The sequence below is a fragment of the Eretmochelys imbricata genome, chromosome 8, assembly GCF_965152235.1.
Source record: "Eretmochelys imbricata isolate rEreImb1 chromosome 8, rEreImb1.hap1, whole genome shotgun sequence".
Lineage (NCBI taxonomy): Eukaryota > Metazoa > Chordata > Testudines > Cheloniidae > Eretmochelys > Eretmochelys imbricata.
The window spans coordinates 87,297,086-87,318,937 of NC_135579.1; the positions used below are offsets into that span (position 1 = coordinate 87,297,086).

Consider the following 21,852-nt stretch of genomic DNA (forward strand, 5'->3'; position numbering starts at 1 on the left):
CACCCTCAACCTTTTTGTGATAGAGAGGAGGATTTTTTACACCAATCATAAAGAATTTTTGTTTTTGGCTGAAACTTGGCATACTGGAAAGCGCCTTCTCCAGGGAAAATAAGTTTGTTTTGCAAAATAGAAAATTGTTGGGACTTTTTAAAAACTCTTCAGCTGTCAATAGTTTGCTGCTTTACATCCTTTTTGTGCCCCGAAACTGGATTTTAAAAAAAACACACCACTATTTCCAGTCTGAATGGACAGGAAACAAACTGGTTTCCCTTACAAATGTGCGTGTGTTTACATGTGCATAATTTGTGTAAGGGTCAGAGCTGGACCTACAGGGACGCACGTTTCTGCTTTAGAGGGGAGTAAACCTTCTACCCCACCTCATTTCCGTACAGGTGAAGAGAGCCTTTGAAACCATCTGTTCCATTCCTCTCATCTAAAACAAAGCATCCGTGACCCGCTTGCTCCTGCCCGCCGCGCTTTCTCTCGCTCACTCCCCACGTTTCCCTTCGCTCCGCATCACCCCTTCCACTCCTCCTTCGCAGGAGTCCCCACTCACGCAGTGCTGGCCGGGCGCCTGCTGCTTGAAGGTGGTGGAGAGAGAAATGGGGGGCACCACGGCCATGGAGGTCCATTGCTCCGGCTCCTGCCCAACGTGGATGGCCTGAGTGGCGAAGTGCTCGAAGGGCGGCAGGAAGCCCTGGGACCCGTCCTCAGCCTTCTCCATGGGGAGCTGTGGCGGCAGGAGGACCGAGGAAAGCGGCTGGTGTTGGCGTCTGCGAGGATAGGAAGCAGGGCTGGCTCAGCGGTAGGTACAGCCGGCCGCTGTAATATACCGTGCCAGCAGCCGCGAGTGCCTGCAAGCCAGCAACCCCGCCTTGCATTGCACAAAGCGGCTGGGGGAGGAGACCAGGCCGGGCGCCGCCGCCTGAGCCTTGTCCCTCATTGGCGCAGGATGGAGGGCGTTGTGGCGTACCCCCGCCCCGGCTGCTGACCCTGGGAGGCCCCGGCCTCCAGGGAGCCGGGCGGGGACCGGCGGGAGTTGACGTGGCTCTAAAGCTGCCCAAAGAAGCATTGCTGCTCCACTGGCATTCGCGGCCCATGAACAGGCGTTTGCATGCATAAAACGAGAACTTGCCAGGGAGACAGCAGTGTAGGCCCAGGGCACAGACACTCCCTGGGGATAACACAGTAATAGTCGCTTTCGGGTCCATTGCACCCTCTTACTGTTCCATACCACTTGAGGGATCCCAAAGCACCTTACCCACACTATAACCGGGGTAGAAAGGGGAGTGGAGTGCAGAACTCCCCTGGCTCTGCTAATGCACAAAGTCCGCACCTGGCCCTGGTTTGATGAAGCAGAACGCTCCTTCCTCCTGGCTTGGTGCTCTCAGAGTTTGCCCTCCTCTTTCGGTTTATTTTAACCACTCTGTATCTACAGCACCCTTGAAGTGCAGCTGGCTCTGGGGCAGAAGGCGGCCATCCAGCTGACCATAGCAATCCTCAACACGTTTCTTTCTGCACAACATCTCTAATACACAGTCTTTCCTATCCATAGCTAAAATTCTTGGCCAGATTCTCATCATCTTGTGTGGTTATCGCTACAGCAGCCTTTTCTCTAGCCTTGACAAATGCAGTGTTGCCCCACTTGTATCCAGTCAGCATGCTGCTGCTGCAAAGAGCATTCTGCAGACTTGCTGCTTTGAATATATCACCCCTCTCTTTGCATCTGTCCACTAGCTCCCCCTCCTCCGTGTGTCAAACAGAACTACTTGTCTTCACCTTCAGTGCCCTTCACAGCCTCTCTCTCCTTCACCACTGAGATGGCAACTCCTTGCCTCCAACTGGCCAATGATGCCAGCCTCCATCACCCACCAGTTACATTTTCACACAAGCACCTTTGTGCTTCTTCCCATGCTGCTACACTTAAGAGAACTTCCCATGAATATCCATAAAGCTTCCTCATTGTCCTCTTCTAAATCCCTCCTTAAAATGTGCCTTTTCCGTGGTGCCTACAAACAAACGTTATAGCAGTTCGGCTGTTGGCTTGCTGACCCAATTGCCAGTCATGCTGACTAATACTGTTCTATTGTTTCCTTGTACTTTCCCATCTGTTTTTATCCACCAGTTGTCTCGTCTTATATTTAGATTGTAAGCTTTTTGGGGTAGGGACTCTGCTTCCGTTCCATGTTTGTACAGTGCCTAGCACATTGGGATCTTGGTCCATGAGTAGGGGTTATGGGCACCATGATCATATAAATAATAATTGGGGAGGATTGTGGCCAAAGACACCAGGGTAAAATACTGTGCTTAGGAAAAAGCATGTGATCTTTTTGGTGACTATGCAGAACAGACCCTATTTATTCATAGTGTCTCATTTAAAAAAAAATAAATAAAAGCCCTGATCTCTTGTAAGAAATCTAACCCCACCCTTTGCATTCACACAGCATGCAACGCAATGTAACTATTGCAGGAGAAGGAAGGGATGAATAAGTCCTTCTGTAATTTGAACCTATGATTCTAGATGGTAGTTGTTTCTCACTGAGCATTGACAATATACTTTGTACAAAAGGAGTACTTGTGGCACCTTAGAGACTAACCAATTTATTTGAGCATAAGCTTTCATGAGCTACATCAGAGTATGCATCCGATGAAGTGAGCTGTAGCTCCCGAAAGCTTATGCTCAAATAAATTGGTTAGTCTCTAAGGTGCCACAAGTAATCCTTTTATTTTTGCGAATACAGACTAACACGGCTGTTACTCTGAAACCTGTCATACTTTGTACAGTTCCAGTGTTTCTACTGGGATCTGAAAATCTTCCTTCCTCATCATTTAGCCTCCACTCTATTTTTCCTGCTTTTTAGGTTTCCTTGCACCTTTAGCAAGTAGACATCTTTTAATCAGTATTTATTAATTCCACAGCATCAAAGATGTACGTAATGATTTATATAACATGTAACTTAGATATGGGATTGACTTAAAGAGTTTACAGTCTAAACTGGGTACCTGCAATATAAACAATAAAAGAAAGAGATACAGCAATGAGGATATAGAATCATAGTCAGGAAAAAGGCAAAACTTGAGAGTGGGGGATGGGACAAATGGAATATTAATATCCCTTTGTATCATTTAATTCACACACACACACAGAGCGCAAAAGGTACTTTTACCAGTAAGAATATATTACTGCTTGTTTTCATTGTATCCATTTCCCTAAATATCTTTTTTATCCTTGAAAGGGGTTTGTCACCAAACTTTTAACCTAGTTACAAAACATGGCTCTGGGCCAATCTAAAGTGCAAATGAGGACCATTGTCTTGATTCTCCTCTCACTTACACTGGAGTAAATCCATGGTGTAGAACAAATGCAAGAGGAAATTCTGGCTTGTGTTTTTAACAAGGTTGGGGGAAATGAGCGGACTTTTCTCTGACATTAATAGTCATGACCTTATTTCTGTGAATAGGGGTTCTTAGAGAAAAAACTCACTCAGCTAGTTTGTACAGTAATGTGCAGGATGGTTTTGCCGCTGAACTGTAAAAAAAGATGCAGTAGAGCTCTGCATTGGTAGAGTTGCTGTTTATTGTCATGGCTGACAATTCTGAGTAGCATTACCCTTTTAAATACTGGGCCCTTTCCAGCTAAAATGAGGTTGAACGACTACTGTGAAGGAAGAATGTGTACCTTTCTAGCCCAAGCCACATCCCCAGGTTCAGCCTGTGATGCCCCCTAATCCTATCATTGTATATGGCAATCTGGCCCCTAGGATGACACTGAAGTCCTCCCCAAACATGTTCAGTGAGCCCCCTAATGTCCTACTGTGAGACTATGCTTTCCTTCACTGACTGAATATCAGTTATTTGAGGAAGAAATTTGAAGGAGCCATGACCAAACTTATTGGGCACTTCCTGCTTGAAAGCTAGCAGTTCAGTTTCACAGGTTAGCAAGGGAGAGGAAGAAAGATGCTTAGGTGGTCTGAAGTGTATCTCTCTGCTCCACTCCAAAGGTAAGCAGGGTGCCCAATGACTTCCCCTCCCCAACAGATAGTACATCTTCCACATAGCATGGTACAATATAGAAGATAAACTATACAAGTGCACTGGGAATATGCCTCATTAATGCGGGAGGATATGAGATCCTACCAAACACAGAGTTCCTAGGAAGTGGTTTCATATTATTTTAATATTCTAGGTCCATAAACCAAGCATAGGCCCATACATACACAAATGCTCTACAACTGCAGAAGAATGAGCTTACGAACCAAGTAAAATATGAAGCATTCATTTGTGTGAGCTTCTCTTTCCCAGGCTGCTATGCAACTCACTGCCAGAGCTTAGAAGGAGGCTGTTTTTGTTTTATGGCATTAGCAGCTGGCTCACCTTTCTAACGAATGCCTCAGCTTGCTACAGAGTCAGTCTTCTTCTCTTTGTGTGACTCAGAAAAATGAAACTATTTCATACTGCAGCTGATCTATTATTATAGGTGGATCACATCAGAACTTTTATATTGAAGGTTACACAAGGGTTTCTATTCCAAGACCCTTTTCGAGTACTTAGAACTTTCTCCAGTTTTTATTTTTCACAATGAATTTTCAATCTTTGGTCTCAATATTTCTTGGTGAAGTTTGAAAAGAGTGGGAGACAACTGCCGCCACACATTTGTCATTATAAACATTTCCTTCTCACCCCCGCCCACCTCAGCAGCAGATGGTAGGAACTTGAGATGTAGGAAGGACTTAGGTAGTACCTAGGTCACAAATATGTTTTTCAGTGGTCAGCAGAAAATCTTTTTACATTTTGTCAAAATCTAAGAGTTAAAAAAACACGCTTTGCATGGTTACTTTTATGAATAGGACACCAGAAGAAGCAATCGATTCCACATTTCTTGAACATGCGAAACTCCTACTAATTTCATTAGATCATAGGCAGACCTTTCATTTGTTCCTTTACGGTCACTCTTATATTGTGAGAGGCCTGGGTGGGTAGACTGAGGTCAAGGAGAAAATAAAATTCCATTTCTTCCATGTAGAATCTCGTTCCCTACCTCCAGTTTGACACATAACCATATCACATTATTTTGTTTCTGTTCTTGAAGGGATTCCGTAGGGCTTTCTCGAAATATACAGGATCACCTTTAGTGTGGTAACTCCTTTCAGACTCCAATAACCTAATATTTGGTTCTCAACATTTTTCATTCTATGGTACACCAGAAGAGGCTCTGTCCTGGTTCCATGGACTACAGTTTGAGCAACCTCAGAACAAGGAGAATTCTTAGCAAATACAAATATTTATAAACAAACAGCTTCAGAAACAGTGACAGCCCCAAAGGAAAGGAGAGAGTTATATAACACTTCCTATTAAGAAGGATCCTGGAGTTTTGTCAGTTCTAATTTCTTTATTACCTGATTTTGCTCAAGCTTAATTTTCTCCAGCTGTTATTCTTTCTCCTCTTGAGAAATATGTCTCATCTGTATCAAGTCAATCACTGTGAACATTAAGACAAAATATAATTAAATTTTTTAGATCAGGCTGGTCTAGCTAGTTCCATTTACTATCCTCAGGGGGTTAGTTTTGTGTTTTTCTGTGCCTGGGAGGAAGCAGGTGGGAGGGTAGCATATCTCTTTACATATTTTCAGATAAGGAGGCTTCCAATATTTCAGTAGTAAGGTTTTATTTTTGAGCGTAAATATTATTATTAATTGGATTGGTAATAAAAAGAAATCCAGATACACTAATGAAATAATTTAGTTGTTCTTCTCTTGCTTTGGATTTTGTGCAATTTTTCTTTTACCTCTTTATTCTTGCCTGCCTTTCACTTCCTACCTTGTTTTGGTGCATTTCCCCAGATCTCTTCAATTATTTTCACATTTCCCTACTGGCTCTTACTTTCAAACTTTTCTACCATCTCCCCCATCCAGCATTTTGGCCAGAGAGACGGTTGCTGTGATACAGAGTACCTTACAAAATTCCATATCGTCTTACTTTCTTCCTCCATCTTATGGGCCTTGCATTATCACTACCATCCTACCAGTCAAAAAGAGCTGGATGCTACTCCTTGAGTCAGCTAGAGGAGCTCTTTAAGAAAGCCACGAGGTACTCTCTCCCTTACGGCTTGGTGTACTGTCCCTTTAGAGCTTGGTCCCAAATGAATATGCAAAAACACTGATGACCAGTGCAGCTCCCTGTCCTTTTGTCAGTCTTCTCTCTGTAGTCTAATTGTGTGTCTCTCTCCTCACCTTACCCCCTTGTTTAGTTTATCTTCCTCAGTCTGATTTTAGCCATGATAGATTAGCCATTGGGCCAATGGGGCCCATGCCCAGGGGCCCCAGCCAATTGGGGAACCCCAGTGCATCGCGCTCCTGCCAAGGTGCATGGTCGGGGCACAGGGGCTTCCCCCGCTCTCCCCAACCCCACCCGCAGCAGGAGTGCCAGGCAGGCCGGGGAAGTCCCTGTGCCCCAACCCCACTCCCCAGCAGGAGTGCCAAGCATGAGGGTGGGGCAAGCCCCTGTGCCCTGATGCCATTTCCCCAGCAGGAGTGCCAGAGAGAGGTGTGGGAGGGGACTGCAGGCGCAAGAGGTGGGGAGGGGCCCCCACTTGCTGTGGCCCAGGGCCCCACAAGCCCCTAATCCACCTTTGTATTTTAGGATTTATTATTGCTGCTGCTCCTGTTGGGAACTCTGGTTGGGAAGCACTGTTTTAAAAATAAATGCAATTGTTGAAGGGAGGTGGGGGCTCTGACATATAGGAAAACGTGTGACTGATAAATTTAAATTCCTGCTTAGGGTGTGTCACAGGTTGACAGTGGCCCTTTTAGAGGGAAGAAGCCAGTGCACCTATGACTGGTCACTTGAACCTCAATTAGGCTTAACAGATGGCACTTGGGCCCCAAAGGAAAGGCTAGTGGAGAACTGTCTGAAGGAGAACAGTAACTATGAGCTGCTAGTGAGGAGCTTAGAGAAAAGCTGTTGTGAGAACTGACCAAAGCTAGGTCCCCTCAAGAAGTGGCCCACTAGGAAAAGGGAAAGATCCAGCTTGGTCTTGGCAAGACTCACCCCTGTCAGTCATCCTGGGAATTAGCTTTTCTCACCTGGAGTGCCCTCTGCAGGCTAGTGCCTCGCTGCTGCTGGCCCCCATGTCCCTCCTGGACCCATGCCCCTTGTCCTCAGGCGCTGCCCCCTGGCAGTACACCTGCTCTCAGGGTCTCCCCACCCAGTGGAACCCCCACCCACTATCCCCATCTTGCCTCACTGACTACTGCCAGTCACCATCTAGCCCCCTTTCACTGGAGCCAACTGCAGTCTGTATAAGCTAATCATCACAGGCAAGGGGGGTTTCGACTGGCTGCCTCTGCCTACCCTGGGCTGCACCCTTGCACCTTTCTGGCCTTTGACAAGGCTACAACCTGGGGCTTTTCCTCAGGTACTCTGTTCAGCTTCCCAACAGCCAAGCCCTTTGACAGAGACTGTCTGCTCCTGGTCCACTGCCCTCTTTTAAGGGCCAGCTGGGCCCTGCTTGGGCTGCGGCCACAGCTGAGGCTGCTTCTCCATTCAGCCTTCCCCAGCCACAGCCCTCCCCCGAAGGCTGCTTTTAACCGCTCACGGCAGGAGCGGGGTAATTACCCCGCTACAGTCAGGAAAAGCTGAGCCTAGAAGCAAGATTATTGTTGCAGGAGGTTTCAGAGTAACAGCCGTGTTAGTCTGTATTCGCAAAAAGAAAAGGAGTACTTGTGGCACCTTAGAGACTAACCAATTTATTTGAGCATGAGCTTTCGTGAGCTACAGCTCACTTCATCGGATGCATCCGATGAAGTGAGCTGTAGCTCACGAAAGCTCATGCTCAAATAAATTGGTTAGTCTCTAAGGTGCCACAAGTACTCCTTTTCTTTTTGTTGCAGGAGGGTGGATTCCCAGGCAGGGAGGGCTGGAGGAATGTCACACTGCAGCAGGGGGAGCCCTCTGGGTGCAGACCTGAGTGAAGGGCTGCAGGAAAAGTGAGAGGACAGAGAGACCTAGATACTGGGTCCCTGGATCAGGGACAAAAGAAACTGGGACCAAAGTGCTTTTATTGACTCTCAAGTGGATGACCTACAGAAGGGACAGAAAAAGACAACTGTTGTATCTTTGAATATTTGTTGTGGAAATTAGAAAATGGTTTTATTACAAGGTCTTTGGGTAATTTTTGCACTGGTATATATAAATAATGTCCTTAGATGGGCTTTGTAACAGGCACTATGGGAAACTATGTTCTTTTCATTGGCAAACAGCAGAGGAAACTGAGGCAGACACATCTGCTATTGTCTAGCCTACTGCTGAAGAGCACCCCAGTGGTGGCTGCTTTTCCCTGGGTGCATGTGGTTTATGTTTTTTATAAACTTGCTCTAGGGACTTCCATAGGTCAGCTTATAATTATGCATTTATGCACATACTAAATTTATCTCTATCTAAGTTGTAAAACAAGTTTTACCAGATTTTTTTTTTATAAAAGAACGGATCTGATAATTAAAAAGAAGAGGAAAAACCTTAAAGGGAAAAAACGTAATTTAGCATAGCTTCCAATCACTGGCTCTAAATCAGCCCCAAACCAGTGGTGTGGTTGTTGAAGTGGAACACAGTGTGCCCCCCTCTCTTGGCTGAGGGGAATGTGGACAGTTATGTTCTGCAAATGTCAAGTATAAGGGGGTAGCCGTGTTAGTCTATATCCACAAAAGACAACAGATTAGTCTTTAAGGTGCCACCAGACTCCTTGTTGTTCTGCAAATGTAGCAAGAAAAAGGGAGCCAAACCAAGGTTTTTCAGAAGAGGTTAGACAAACACCTCTCAGGAGCACTGTTCCCTTTAAGCTGTGCACATATGTGCACGCACACAGATCCTAAACCCCACACACAGAAAGAAACACCGCACGCACAAAAAATGAAATACTACATCGGAGCCAGGCTGAAATATCATTTACGGGTGACTTTTGAGATTGTTCGCCCGCCATCTATCAATACAGCCAGATTCTACTACCTGGCAAGAGGGGGAAAGGGAAAGGAAGTTAAATTTCCTTTTTCAAAGTATTTAAAAATGACATAAAATAACATGGTGTAAAACTATTATCACAAATTGCAAATCAAAACTTTTTAAATGTATAAGCATTTTACTTGCTTGGGTGCATTTGTCCCATGGCGCACAAATTTGAACTCTGCTTCAAAAATTTGCATAGAAGAAATTTTTTGCACACATGGCCTGTCAAAAATTAGAGGGAACACTGCTCAGGAGGGACTATGTATAAGTAGATCAGGCCTTGCTGAGTGCAGGAAACTGGACCGGCTGACGTACTGAGGTCCCTTACAGTCCTACACTTCTATTTCTCTCCCCACAGGTCATGCCTAGAGGAGGGAGAAGCTGTATTAATAAGTGTGTTAAACTCCTACTGTAGGCAAAGTAGGTTACCAGGCCTAACTACGAGGTAGGACCTTTTTTTTAGTAGGAGTGTGACCAGTTAGGTTACCACAGCAGGGACTGACCTGGCAACAGCCTGGACTAAGAGCATCAGCGGCTTTACCTAAGGAGCCGGTGGCCGTGTGGAGCGGGCACGGGGCTCCCTGGATCACCCCTTACCAGGGCCTTGCGAGCTGTCTCGGGTCTGAGCCCCGCAGCGATCCCAAGGCCGACGGAGTCCCACTGCCCGCGGGGCCTCCCGGACTGAAGCCGGGACAGCCGGAGCTGCGGAAGGCTGGCGCTGTAACAACGCTGACCGCGGGGGCGCCACCCAGGGTTACAAGGGCCATGGCCGCTCGGCTGAGCCGTGACTACCGTAGCCATGACGGGGGCGGCAGCCGGCAGCGTGCGTCCTGCCTATCTCCACAGGAGCCCCCATACCGCTCAACGCCCCGCCCAACCCGCTCCCTGCGGCGGCGCCGACGACTCAGCCGCCCCTCGCCGGCTGCCGCTGCTCCTCCTTTCACGCCAACTTCTCCGCGCCCAGCCGGGCCGCGGGGCTCTCGCGAGATCGCTTCGACAAGATGGCGGCGCGGTCGAGCCGCTGAGCGGAGCGGCCGGAGGGGGAGGGGGTAGGCAGACTGTCGGCTCCCCTGAGCCTGCTGCGTCCGGGCTGTTTCCCGTAGGGGATGCTGACGGGACGGGACTCGCCGCCGCGGCTCTGAGTGCCTCGTCCCCCCAGCAGCGCCTCCGGCGAGTCTCCCCGGCGGGGTCCCCCGGTCCCCGGGGCCGCCGCTGGCGATGACCGGAGAGAAGCTGCGCTCGCTGCGCAGGGACCACAAGCCCAGCAAGGAGGACGGGGACCTGCTGGAGCCTGGCGAGGAGGAGGCGGCGCCCGCGCCCGGAGGCGTCTTCACGGGGGGCCGTGGGAGCAGCGGCAAGGGCGGCCGCGCGGGGGGCCACCGCATCTTCAGCAGCCACCACCACCGGCTGCAGCTGAAGGGGGCCCCGGCCCCCGCCCCCGCCACCCCGGGGGGAGTCAGCCCCGCCGCGGAGCCCGACAAGTGCCCGGGACACTTCCCGGTTCACGAGTGCGTCTTCAAGGGGGACGTGAGGCGGCTCTCGGCACTGATCCGCACGCAGGGCATCGGCCAGAAGGACAGTCACGGTGAGTGTTGCCCCGACCCGCGCCTGCGGACAGCAGCCAGGGCCTCGCAGAGACTTCTCCTCACCCTCCGCTCCCAGGAGAGAGCCCACCGCCGCCGTCCCTGTGCTCCGCCCTCGAGCTGCCAGAAGGACAGGCTGGCTGACCACTTTCTTTGGGAATTCCCCGCTAGCCCAGTGGGTGCACCCTCCCGAACCGACCCATCTGTCATCTACAGCCAGGGCATCTCCCAGAAAGATGGCCATGAGCAGTGTGCCATAGGTTGCTTCCCAAGTTACTTTCAGGAACCCCCTCATCCAGACCCCAGACATTTGGTCAGAAGGACAGCCACGTTTCCCATTTCTTGGGGTTGCACCTCAGAAAAGCAATCATAGTGGGTGGTTCTTCTTTGAAGCTCCCCCAAACGGTGGTCCACAGCTGGGAGCATAGTGCAGAATGATAACCACAGTGCCAGGGAGAGACATTTCCCTTCCATTTTCTCCCCTGCCCAACTACCAGTACTTTCTAGGAGGAAATTTTCCACAGTGATCTGCACCCAGGGCAAAGGTTTATATGATAAACCCTGGTAAGGTCTTGGGAAGGTTCCCCACTATCCCATTCTCCATTGGATGAGGCTCTCAGCATTGATCTGCATCCATGGGATGCATCAGATGGATTGGTGGGGAGATATTTCCACCCCACTCTGCTTATAGAGAGACCCCCCCCATTCCTTCCCATTTACCTATGTGATACATTATCTTGGCTTCCGTTCCCCTCTCTGGGGGAAAAAACCTTCCCATATATGAAACTACAGAATCAGTCAGAAAGATGACAGTGAGTTTCTTAATTTTCTTCCCCATATACTCTGGGGGGGGAGACTCTTTATTCAGACACCCTGTGACATTACATTACAATCTGGACTGATGAACAGCTGTCCCCTCTCAGTTGTCTAACTTGCCTTTTACACTGCTTTGCTGTGAGAGCTACCAGTCCTGGTCTGGTCATACTAAGGGTTTGTCTACACTGCACGCATTTTAGCGACATGGCTGTGCCGCTACAGCTGTGTTGCTAAAAGGCATGCAGTGTAGCCACTGTTGGCAAGAGAGCTCTCCTTCAGACAGAAAACTTCCACCCCCAACAAGCGGTGGTAGTTTTGACAAACCACTTCAAAGCTTTTCGTCGGCAAAACTTTTCTCTTTCAGGTGGGTGGCTTTTTTCACACCCCGAACAATAAATGTCTTTATTATTCAGTCCAGTGTTGACAAAGCCACAGTCTCCCTCATTAAATTATACTGCAAGAGGGCTACAGCCAGTAACCCTTGCATCACACTGCAGAGCAACACCAGCAAATTCCCAGCCCCAGACTTTCCCCCAGAAATGTACCTCTTGTACTGCCCAGCACTGTTCTGGATAATACAAGCTCATATAAAGTCCATCATTTTATTAATAGAAAACGATGTGCACAAATCCTGTTATCCCAAATGGAGCTTCCCAAACACTTCAATCCAAACACACTTGTCTCGATAAAACAATAAAACGAGTTCATTAACTAGAGAAAGATAGATTTTAAGTGATTATAAGTAACGAAATATAAAAGTCAGAATTGGTTAAAAGAAAATAAAAGTAAATCTCAACTAATGCCTAACTTAACAAGCTAGAGTGAAATCAAAGCAAAGGTCTCTCTCACCACATGTTTTAGCATTCTTACTGGCTGAACCTTTCATTCAGGATCCCTCCCCAAGTCCAAAGCTGTTTCCTTTATTCTTTAGGTGTTTTGGATGCCGTGGGTAGAGAGAAAGGAGAAATAATTTGGTTCATCTCCTCTCTCTAGCTCTTTCTCTTGTTTGCGAATCATCTCCTGCTGTGGTTCAGGAGACAGCCTATGTGGATTGGAACCCCCAGCTGTTCGTTTGTCAAGATGTAGATTTTCACCCACATCCTCTTTCCTGCCAAAGTATTGCCACTTAACCAGATGATGGTCCATTTGGTTTTGATGATACCTGGCTGAGGCACTGGATAGCCTTTTGTCTCTGGGGAACTGGTTTTGGGTGCTCCCCCCAGACTTGGAACATGTCGAGTAATAGCATACAGAGGACTCCTGTAACTTTACATGCAAAGTTGCCACACATACTTTACCTGGACAATAATGATCAGCAAGTTATGAGTTTTCAAATGATACCTCACAAGGCATACTTTGCACCAAATTTATTATAATCCTGTAAAAGAGGTGAACATAGGAGTACAGCTACTGCATGCCCACTTTAAGGACTGGTGGGATTGGGACAGTTCAGAATTTGGAGGAGAATCCTGGGGATATTGCTTCCCTAGGAGGCCGTCCTCTCATCCAGAAGCACTGGATTAGCCAGAAGCCATGGGGTTGAGTAGAAGAATAATTACGGCCAGTTCTTCTTACTGAACCAATCTCCCTTCCACTGTGGTGAGGCCCTCATCATCTTGCCACCCCCTTTATAGTGAATTCCTTTCAAGCTTTCCTATTACGGTTTGTCAGGATAGATCCTTTGGGGCCAGATTCTTTCCTACTTCTTATCCAAGTGGATTCCCTGACACTATTCTTCTGCTATCTCTATTTGTGGTAGTCTTGTGTGGAACCTGGCAGTTAGCGATAGACTTGCTTACTATGATTTTTCTATCTCTTTGCAAAAGTAGAATTCATTCTCTCCCTCCTTCTGCCCCACAACAGCAGAGATTGAAGCCTTTCATCCTGAAACTATTGATGTAAACACAGGTTAGTGAGCTGCATTGTAGTGTAAGGCTGTAAAAGCTTCCAATATGTAACATCTTTTCACATGCTCATAACTTGCCGACGATCTATGTTTGTGCAAATTCACCTCTGGACATTCATCAGTTTTGGCTGGGGAAAAACTTTAAAATAGTCAGAAGTGATTGAAAAATCACTTCCACGCATGCTCTAAGACTTGAGTGGAAGGATTTGAGCAGAGTTTTTTCCCAGCTGAAGGACACTCTGGATGAGTGATTGTAATGTAAACTCTTGCAAACAAAAATCCTCCAAAAAGATTCTGTAAAGTTGTGGATAGGAAAAAATAGGATATGTGGGGGGAAATATGAGGATTTCTTTTTTAATGCAAGTGTAGGGCCTGTAACTTGTGATGTACACTTTGCAAATTCTTCATTTTGTTTTTAAATAAAAAATCTTTCCTTTGCTATGATACAGCTATCATAATGTAAACAAATGTACTACTGCCCTACTGATGTAGTCTAATAGAATACAGTTTCTAGATGTACAAGAGCAATGGCAAAGACTTGCCTCCTTCCCTAATTCATAAGGTTTGGACTTTCAAAGCCTGATCAAGGTCCCTAAAATACCAGTATTATCTTAAACCTGAAGTTTTCCGATTAAACAAATAGAGGATAAATCTGGAAAAATGGCAGGGAAGAAGGGGAAGGGATCTGCCTGCATTTACAAGATCTGCACGTGCCTCTAGGGAGGATGACTCTATATATACAAATTTTAATCTACAACTTTATTCAGCCTTACAGACTCTAAGTAACTTTCTTTCTGGTTCCTTGGATAGTTGTGTAAGATAGGTTTTACTATACCAAAAGAGCTTCATTTGTTGTCAGAAGCTTGTTGTCCACACTCGCTTTATGGCTGTTTGTATATGCATTGTGGCATCATGTTAAGGGAAAAGTTGGATTTTTGTACTAACTGTTCCATGAAAACCATTAATTTGGTTTTTAGACTCCATCATCTTCATAATAGTGAATCAAAAGTGTACAAACACTTGCAGCTAGAGCCTTTGAATCTCTGCTTGTACAGGTGCTGGATTTTGCATATGTGCTTATAAAAATGTTTTGTGCATGTAAACCCTGGAACCTAAAACACGTTTAAAACATGCATGTGCACTAGTGCTAGCTTGGATGAGCCCCCAGTGAAAGTCTGATCCTAAATGTGCAAAAACTCAATATCTAGTGAACTTCAGTCTCTTAATCTGGTCTGTCATCAATTGTTTTATGGTGACAGGTTGCAAACTAATTTGATTTTCTCTCTTTCCAAACTCTTGCACTAATACACACAACAGCCACTTGACGTTTTCATAATCATTTAAATAGCTGTTAGTACAAATTGACTTCTTATGCATGTCAGACCCTTAATAGTTGCAAAACTATAATGATCCAGTGGCTTATTTTCCAAAGCTGGCAACATTAATTAGAACTTGTGGCATCAGATGCATGGTATACATGACAGTTTTTAGGACAAACTAAGGTGGTGGCTGCAAAAGTGAAGTGTGGAATGAGAATGAACCTGATCATTGATAGTCTGTATTTTCCATAAGTAACTGACCCTGAAGAAGAGCTCTGTAAGCTTAAAAGCTTGTTTGACTCACCAACAGAAGTTGGTCCAATAAAAGATATTACCTCACCCACCTTTCTCTCTAATATTGTGGTATCAATACAGTTACAACAATACTGCATACTATGACGTTGTCACGGGTTTGGTATTTCATTCTCTTCCAAACATACCTCCTGCTTCTTCTAAATTGCATCAAGTCCAAGGATGTTGCATGAGGCTCCTCCTTCTTTATTTATATATACTACATTGTACTACTTTCATTTCCTCTTTTTGTATTACTCCAGTAATAGGCTGCTTAATCTCTGTCCTTTCGTGTATGTGATATCAATCACTGTAAAAAGCAAGGTCTTACAGCCTTTTACAGTAACTTCCTATTTCATAAGTGACTTGCGTGGTGCTTCTGTTGTAGAATGGATTCTATTATAAAAGGGGTTCTCTTATAACACAGATTTTACAATAGTGTTGCATATGTTAGTGCTCTAATAGCATTAAATCAAAATTTCTTACAGTAAAGTATCATAAAAAGCTGGTTTTAGTCGTGTCATAATTTACGGTGTACAAAAAGTAAGAGTAAGAAAAGTTAATCTTACTACATGGCTGTTACAGATGGTTTCTGATTGCTACTAATTTTGCATTAGAATTTCTAAAAATGGGTAAAATTTTAGACTTTTAGTTGTCAACTGTAGTTGTAATTTAATTTAGTTGTAATTAGATTGTAGCAATCCTAACACTATTTTTTTAAAAATCTATATTATAGCTTCCCTAGACATAATATTTGATAATACTCTTGAGAAGCCTTATTTTCAGTGCCATAATTAATAAGCCTAAGGTGACTCGCACATTTAATATGGAATTCAATAAGACTGTTGTATGCTAGGATTGCTGACAAGCCAAAGTCAGGCCCTGTAGGTTTCTTAGATTAGGCTAAACTGGCTAGTGGAGGTGCTCTGCAAAAAGTTGTGCCATGATTGGTTTTCAGTGATAATCTGTTACAAACTAGTCACTCATAGTTCGTATTGAAATAGTTATTCTCCTTTTTTAGGGCGGAGGGAATATTTGTTAGACGCCCTTCCGTTAAAACATTGTTGTAAGTGTGTATTGTCACTGGGTGCAAGTTTCTATCTTGAACTTTACTTTCTTTAGTTCTTCTATGGGTTGTTACTACAATCAAGGATTTTTGTATCATCTTTCCATTGTTCATGCGAAATCAAACCGAATTCTTAGTTTCTTTCAGGTCATTGGTCACACCTTGTTCTGTTTCGATCAGGTCATAATTTACATGTGTTCACTCTTTTTGATACAGAGCTGAAGTATTTTAGTTTCTGGGACTCAAAACTTGCTTCTTGCTTTTTTTTTCATTCCCTAGTGGGAAACTTATCTCATCTGTATCTGCTGAGTCTTAGGATCCATTGATTGCTGAGTTATCCTCTGCTTCTAATTTTGTTTTCAGATCCTTTAGGCTTAAGTTTACTTAAGAAATCCATATTTGGGGTAAGGGAGGGAGAAACAGGATCTCTTGGGTTAATTAAGCTCTTTGGGGCAGGGACAGTCACTTTTGTGTTTGTACAGTGTCGTGTAAAATAGGGCCAAACCTAGCTGTGGCCTTCAGGTGCTACCACAATATAAATGTTTTAATCATGTTGTTGGTTGACATCTCCTTTCAACAGTAGGTGAGGTCTTTCCAGGTCAGAACACTGACTGGGAAGCATGGGAAAAGTTTGCCATTTCCTGTACTGAACTTGTGTTGTGGTGAACAAAATAGAAGACTTCAGCTCTTAGGACTACCACCCAGAACCTTGCATGAACACTTACATTCAGGCAATAACAAGTGAACAATTTTACACACCTTCTTGCTGTTATGTAAAGCATTTTTCTAAGTAAAACCTTACAACATGCATGAGCTTTTGTTTTATTTTTGGTCTTCAGTGCTCTCTTGGCTGTTTCTACAATGTAGCTTATTCAGGACCCATGACTCAATTTTAATAAGTCAGTTTGTTTTTCATATCATTCCATTAGTCATATGATTGAACTTGCATTTGAAATGGCAAACGAGTATAAAAATTTCTTGCTATCTTTTCAAGCTGTCTCAACCTCAGTGCCCCTACTGGCGTAATCCGGTCCAGGGCCAGCCATGTCTTTTTTGATATTATATTCTTGAAATACTACTCTACTCCACAGCCTCTTCCCTTGTGCCCTCTTCAGACCGATTCATCACCACAGCCCCTTTTGAGAGTGTCTTATCCTGTGATAATTGTGTAGAAGATGCTTCAGTATTTTTAACATTTAAAAAAGCACTTTTGTCTGATTTAATTCATTTACTAGTGCTGTGTGCATAATATAGTATTATGAATGTTTAATTCCAAACTAAAGCATTTTTCAAGTAAATATTCCTTGCACTTTTAAGCAGTATGTTCACATTCTTAAATAAGTTTAGGAAACTAACAATCTAACTTAATGGGCTTGATTTAAAAAATAAAAGATGGGAGGGTGAGTTAAGGCCCTCAATATTTGGCCATATATCAACATACTTTTGAATGTTAAGGTGTTAGTACCATGGCTTTTAAAAACAAATTCTCAACTGTTGTTCAGTGTGGAAGATTCCTGTGCCAGCAGACTCCTATCCCATCTTCGAGCAACCCCTTTTCACTTTACAGTAGTAAAATAATGTCCTGTTTGTGCACTTCATCTAATGTTCTACATTGTTAGGTATCGATATAATTTTTTTACAATGTAACCTGCATTTCTTGCTTTTATACTACCTTTCCATTTGCTTTCACTCTTCTCATAATAGATCACAATGTTTCTTCATTACCTTCTGTGTCTTCCTATGTTGTGCTTTGTACTGTTTCCCCATTTTCCCTTTACTTCTCTCCTTCATAACTCTCCCCCTCTACCAAACTTTTTCTAACTTATCCCATTAGTGTTCTCTCCCTCCATGCTCCTCTACTCACAGAAACATAGGCCAGGCAGCTAATGGAAAGAAGACTAAGGACCAATGTGAAAGAATGGTGGCCTTATTGTTCAAAGGCAATGCCCAGGTGAGAAGCAAAGATATTTTTCTGAACAAATTGCTGTCAAAGGTGAGGGTGCTGGGATTCCTATTAGAGTACTGTTCCTGGATTTTGCTTAAGGAACTTCAGCCTCTGTCTGATAAATTGGCTGCTGGGGAAAAAGGAGAACTTTCTCTTTTCTTACCCCAGACTTTCCTCACACTAGAACCTTCTGACTTTTGTAATGACCGTTGAGAATCTGTTACTTTACCACTCCTCTAGCTTCCTGGCTAATGTAATGTGTATATCTCATTTTTTCCTTGTTGTCCCTCATCTGTCCTATCAACCTGTTCTGTTGTCTTATAGTTGGTCTGCAAGAGCTTTGGGGCAGGGACCCCACTTGTTATGTTCTTGTACAGTGCCTAGCACAATCCTGGTCCCTGACTGAGGCTCTACTCTACTCTTCCATGATCTTTTAATTTATTTTTTAAGTCCATTTCCCTGCTGACTATGTCCAGTGACTGCATCTGTTGCTGAGAGCTTTCTCAGTCACGGATAGAATGAAATTGGTCAGAGTTCTGAATAGCACTTATGTAAAGTAGTAAGACTCTGGTTAGTTTTCATTTTGTTATAGCTTGGCAAAGTGCTGAGACCTACTGGCACTAAAATGTGTATAGCAAAAAGAAAAATAGGGAAGTATTTTTTTCTTGGTCTCCCTTTCTAGTTCTTATGCACTAACAAAGTGCGATATTTGGGTAGCAAACACTGTTGGAGGACATTAAATTTCAATGAAAAAAGGTGTTGACTTCGAATTAGTGGAAAATTTCTATTATTATTAAGTTTTATAAACTACTTAGAATCTACATTTGAGACCTGAACTATTGTTGCATCCCTTTTTTTAATAGGCATTTTGCTGGCACTCATTGGTGTAATCATCTTGATCATTCTGCAAAGCTTTATAAATACTATTCAGCTATTTGAGATTCCAGGAGCCTGTTAGATCAACACAGTGTATTTAGAGTATTGGTTATACAGCTTCATAGGTGAGTGTGATACTTGACAGCCCCCCCCCCCCCCCCAAAAAAAAAAATAGTTGTGAGGCACCTACCCAGAGGATACTACAATCCGAATTAGCTATAGTAGAGCTAGGGTGATGGAGTATGGGAGGTTAAGGGTGTGACAGGATCTCCGGGGTGCAGCCTGGGACTGTGAGAGCGCTGTGACCCCTTAACTCTCCAGCCTGGGTTGTCTCTCTCAATGCTTTGCTAGTAACAAGCACAAACCCATCCAGGTGCGGTTACTGTTCAGTACAACTGCATGTGGAGCCCCACACCCAGCTAGATTGAATGAATGCTCCCAGAGTCACTCATGAATCTCAGAGAGAGTCACCAGCCAAATTCTCCCAGCCTTGTACCCTAGGAATATACCGTCTTGCGCTGCTCAAGACCCTTTCTTGAGCAGATAGTATAATTCTACTCTCACTAAAATGTGTATAGCAATAAGAAAAATAGGGAAGTATTTTCATTCTCGAGCAATGCAAGTTTATTAATTGGCTTACCACTTCATCAATGGAAAGTGGATATACACCAGCTTTTGAAAACCTGAGCAGATTTACCAAGCACTTCAGACAAACTCGCCGTTAAAGATAAAGAGTTAATCAAGTTTATTGATTACAAAAGATAGGTTTTAAGTGATTATAAGTGATAGGCAAAAAGTCAGAGTGGTTACCAAAATAAAATATAAGCACATAGTCTAAACCAGGGTCTCAAACTCAAATGACCACATGAAGACTAGTGCATTGGCCCGAGGGCTGCATTACTGACACCCTCCCCTTGCTGCCTCCGGCCCCGCCCCCACCCCTTCCATGCCCCCACTCCAACCCCTTCCCCGAAGTTCCCACCTGAACTCCGCCCTCTCCCTACCCCCAGGGAGGGGTGTGGAGTGCAGCAGGGGGTTGGGGTGCAGGAGAGGTGTGGGATGTGGGAGGGGGCTCAGGACAGGGAGTTGGGGCCTGCCCTGGCCCCGCTCCACTCTGCTCCACTCCAGGAAGCAGCCAGAACCACGTCCCTGCTGCTCCGGCGGGGGGGCGCGGAAAGGGCTCCGTATGCTGCTCCTCCAGGTACCTCCCCCGAAGCTTCCATTGGCTGCGGTTCCCTGTTCCCGGCCAATGGGAGCTGCAGGGGGCAGTGCCTGGAAGCAACGCATGGAGCCCTCTGTGTGCCCCTCCCCCTGCCCCGCCCCGTACGGACATGGTGCTGGGAGCAGTGCGGGGCTTGCGGCGCCGGGGGGGCAATCTTGGCCCGCGGGCTGCAGTTTGCCCACCCCAGCCCGGAGGTAGGTGGGGGGCGGGGAGCTTGGTGGCCTGAAGGAAATAGCCCCGCAGTCCACGTGTTTGAGACCCCTCGTCTAAACTCTCAACCCTATGAGACTGGGCAACATCTAGATTAAGCGGGTTTTTTTCAGCCCACTGGATATTGCAGTTCATATTTCAGACCTGGGCTAGTGTCCTCTGTTGGAGTCTTTAGTCTTCTGAGAGTCCTTGTTGCTTGCAGCATAGGTCGGGGGAGGAAAAAAGGCCAAGCATGAGGCCCCTGTGTTCTGTTTTATACCCTTACTACATGTGCTTGGAGAACACAAATCCAGGCATGTCTGGTGGGCATTACTGAGTCACCACTAGGCAAGGTTGAGTGATTCTCCTGGTGTGGCCTTGTGCAAGTGACTCATTGCATTGTAGCTGCCTTGGTGGATAATGGCTGTTGAACACCTGTCCAGTCATTGGTTATCCCCCTAGTTTTGTCTTTGGGGAGCTAGTATCTGGGCGCTTTGCAGACCCACAGCATATTTTAGTGAGAACCATACAACACAATCTCATAACTTCATATGCATTAATGATGTACATATTTAGATGGAACAGTGGGTTTCAGCAGATTGTAACTTTTCCCGTGATACCTTACAAGGCATGCTTTATATGCAATATCACAGTTATATACAAATGATGAATTTGGGGGTTACGGGGCATTCCCTTGGGGTGTAGAGTGTCTCAAAGGGTTATAAAGATCATTGCCTTTCTAGAAGGTAAACATTTCCAGTGCCTGCACTTAGAATCTACACTCTGCAACATAGTAGGGGAAATTTTGTATGCATAATAATGTATATAGTGGCATATTTAGAGGCACTCAAGGTAATGTATCTTCCTTACCCTGGTATTTTTCAATACTTAAGAAATCCCTGTCAAAGTGTAAATTTAGAACTGGGAATTTTTAATACTTAAAATTACAATTGTGTTTATTTTGTTGTTGGAACTGTCCAGAGGTCTAATTACAGTTCTCTCTTCCCTTTTTCTTTGGAAATGTTGTACTTGCTATTCCAGTTCTTTAGTAGCAGTTTATTCTTATGCTTTCTTGTAAAGTATCTAGTGACGAGTCTATTTTAAGCCTTTTAAGTAACCTGAAGGATTGACTGCCTTTAGCAATACTGTCTCCCCTGCCCTCCCCTCCCCTCATCCCAAAGTAGGAAGTTATGTGGATTTGAGACTTATCAAGTGTTGTTGATGGTCTAACTGTTTGTTTGACCACAGAGACTTTTTTTGTTACATGTTAAAGGAGGTTTAATATATATAATTTAAAAATAACAGATATTGCTCTAACCCAGTGGTCCCAAAGCTTTTTACCTCGCCCCCCCGCCATTATCCTGTCGTGTCCCTCCCCCCACCGAGGCTCAGGGAGGGGAGGGGACGTGGTAAGAGGGCCAGGGCAGCTAAGACTCCAGGCACAGACCAGGAGTGGAGCTGGGTGGTGCTCCCTCCTCGCACACCCCAAATGTTTCTCTGTGCCCACATGGGGGTGTGCCCCGTAGTTTGGGGACCTCTGCTCTAACCAGTCGCATGGCCTTTATACTGAAGGGTGGAGTATTACATTTCACTAGCTGTCTAATTCCATACTAGTAAAACTGGTTTAGTATTGCTTCCTACA

At 45.1% G+C, this 21,852-nt stretch overlaps 2 protein-coding genes across 6 annotated transcripts in view; one reads left to right on the forward strand and one right to left on the reverse strand.

The window, feature by feature from the left end:
* CTH (cystathionine gamma-lyase) overlaps window positions 1-9,903 on the reverse strand; it is a 51,308-nt gene extending 41,405 nt beyond the window's left edge. Inside the window, exons 1-3 of one of the 5 annotated variants that reach the window (XM_077825422.1) lie at window positions 9,595-9,903; window positions 5,397-5,479; window positions 557-773 (exon numbers count right to left, since the gene is read on the reverse strand). In XM_077825422.1, the coding sequence (XP_077681548.1) occupies window positions 557-724 (168 nt within the window). In that variant the 5' untranslated portion in view covers window positions 725-773; window positions 5,397-5,479; window positions 9,595-9,903. Of the gene's footprint in view, window positions 1-556; window positions 774-5,396; window positions 5,480-9,500 lie in introns of all 5 variants that reach the window. The other 4 variants (XM_077825421.1, XM_077825420.1, XM_077825419.1 and 1 more) reach the window with 4 other exon arrangements.
* Window positions 9,904-9,993: 90 nt separating this feature from the next.
* The window catches only part of ANKRD13C (ankyrin repeat domain 13C), a 49,573-nt gene continuing 37,714 nt past the window's right edge, over window positions 9,994-21,852 (forward strand). The window contains exon 1 of the mRNA XM_077825418.1: window positions 9,994-10,582. Within this exon, the coding sequence (XP_077681544.1) occupies window positions 10,216-10,582 (367 nt within the window). The 5' untranslated portion in view covers window positions 9,994-10,215. The remainder of the gene's footprint in view (window positions 10,583-21,852) is intronic.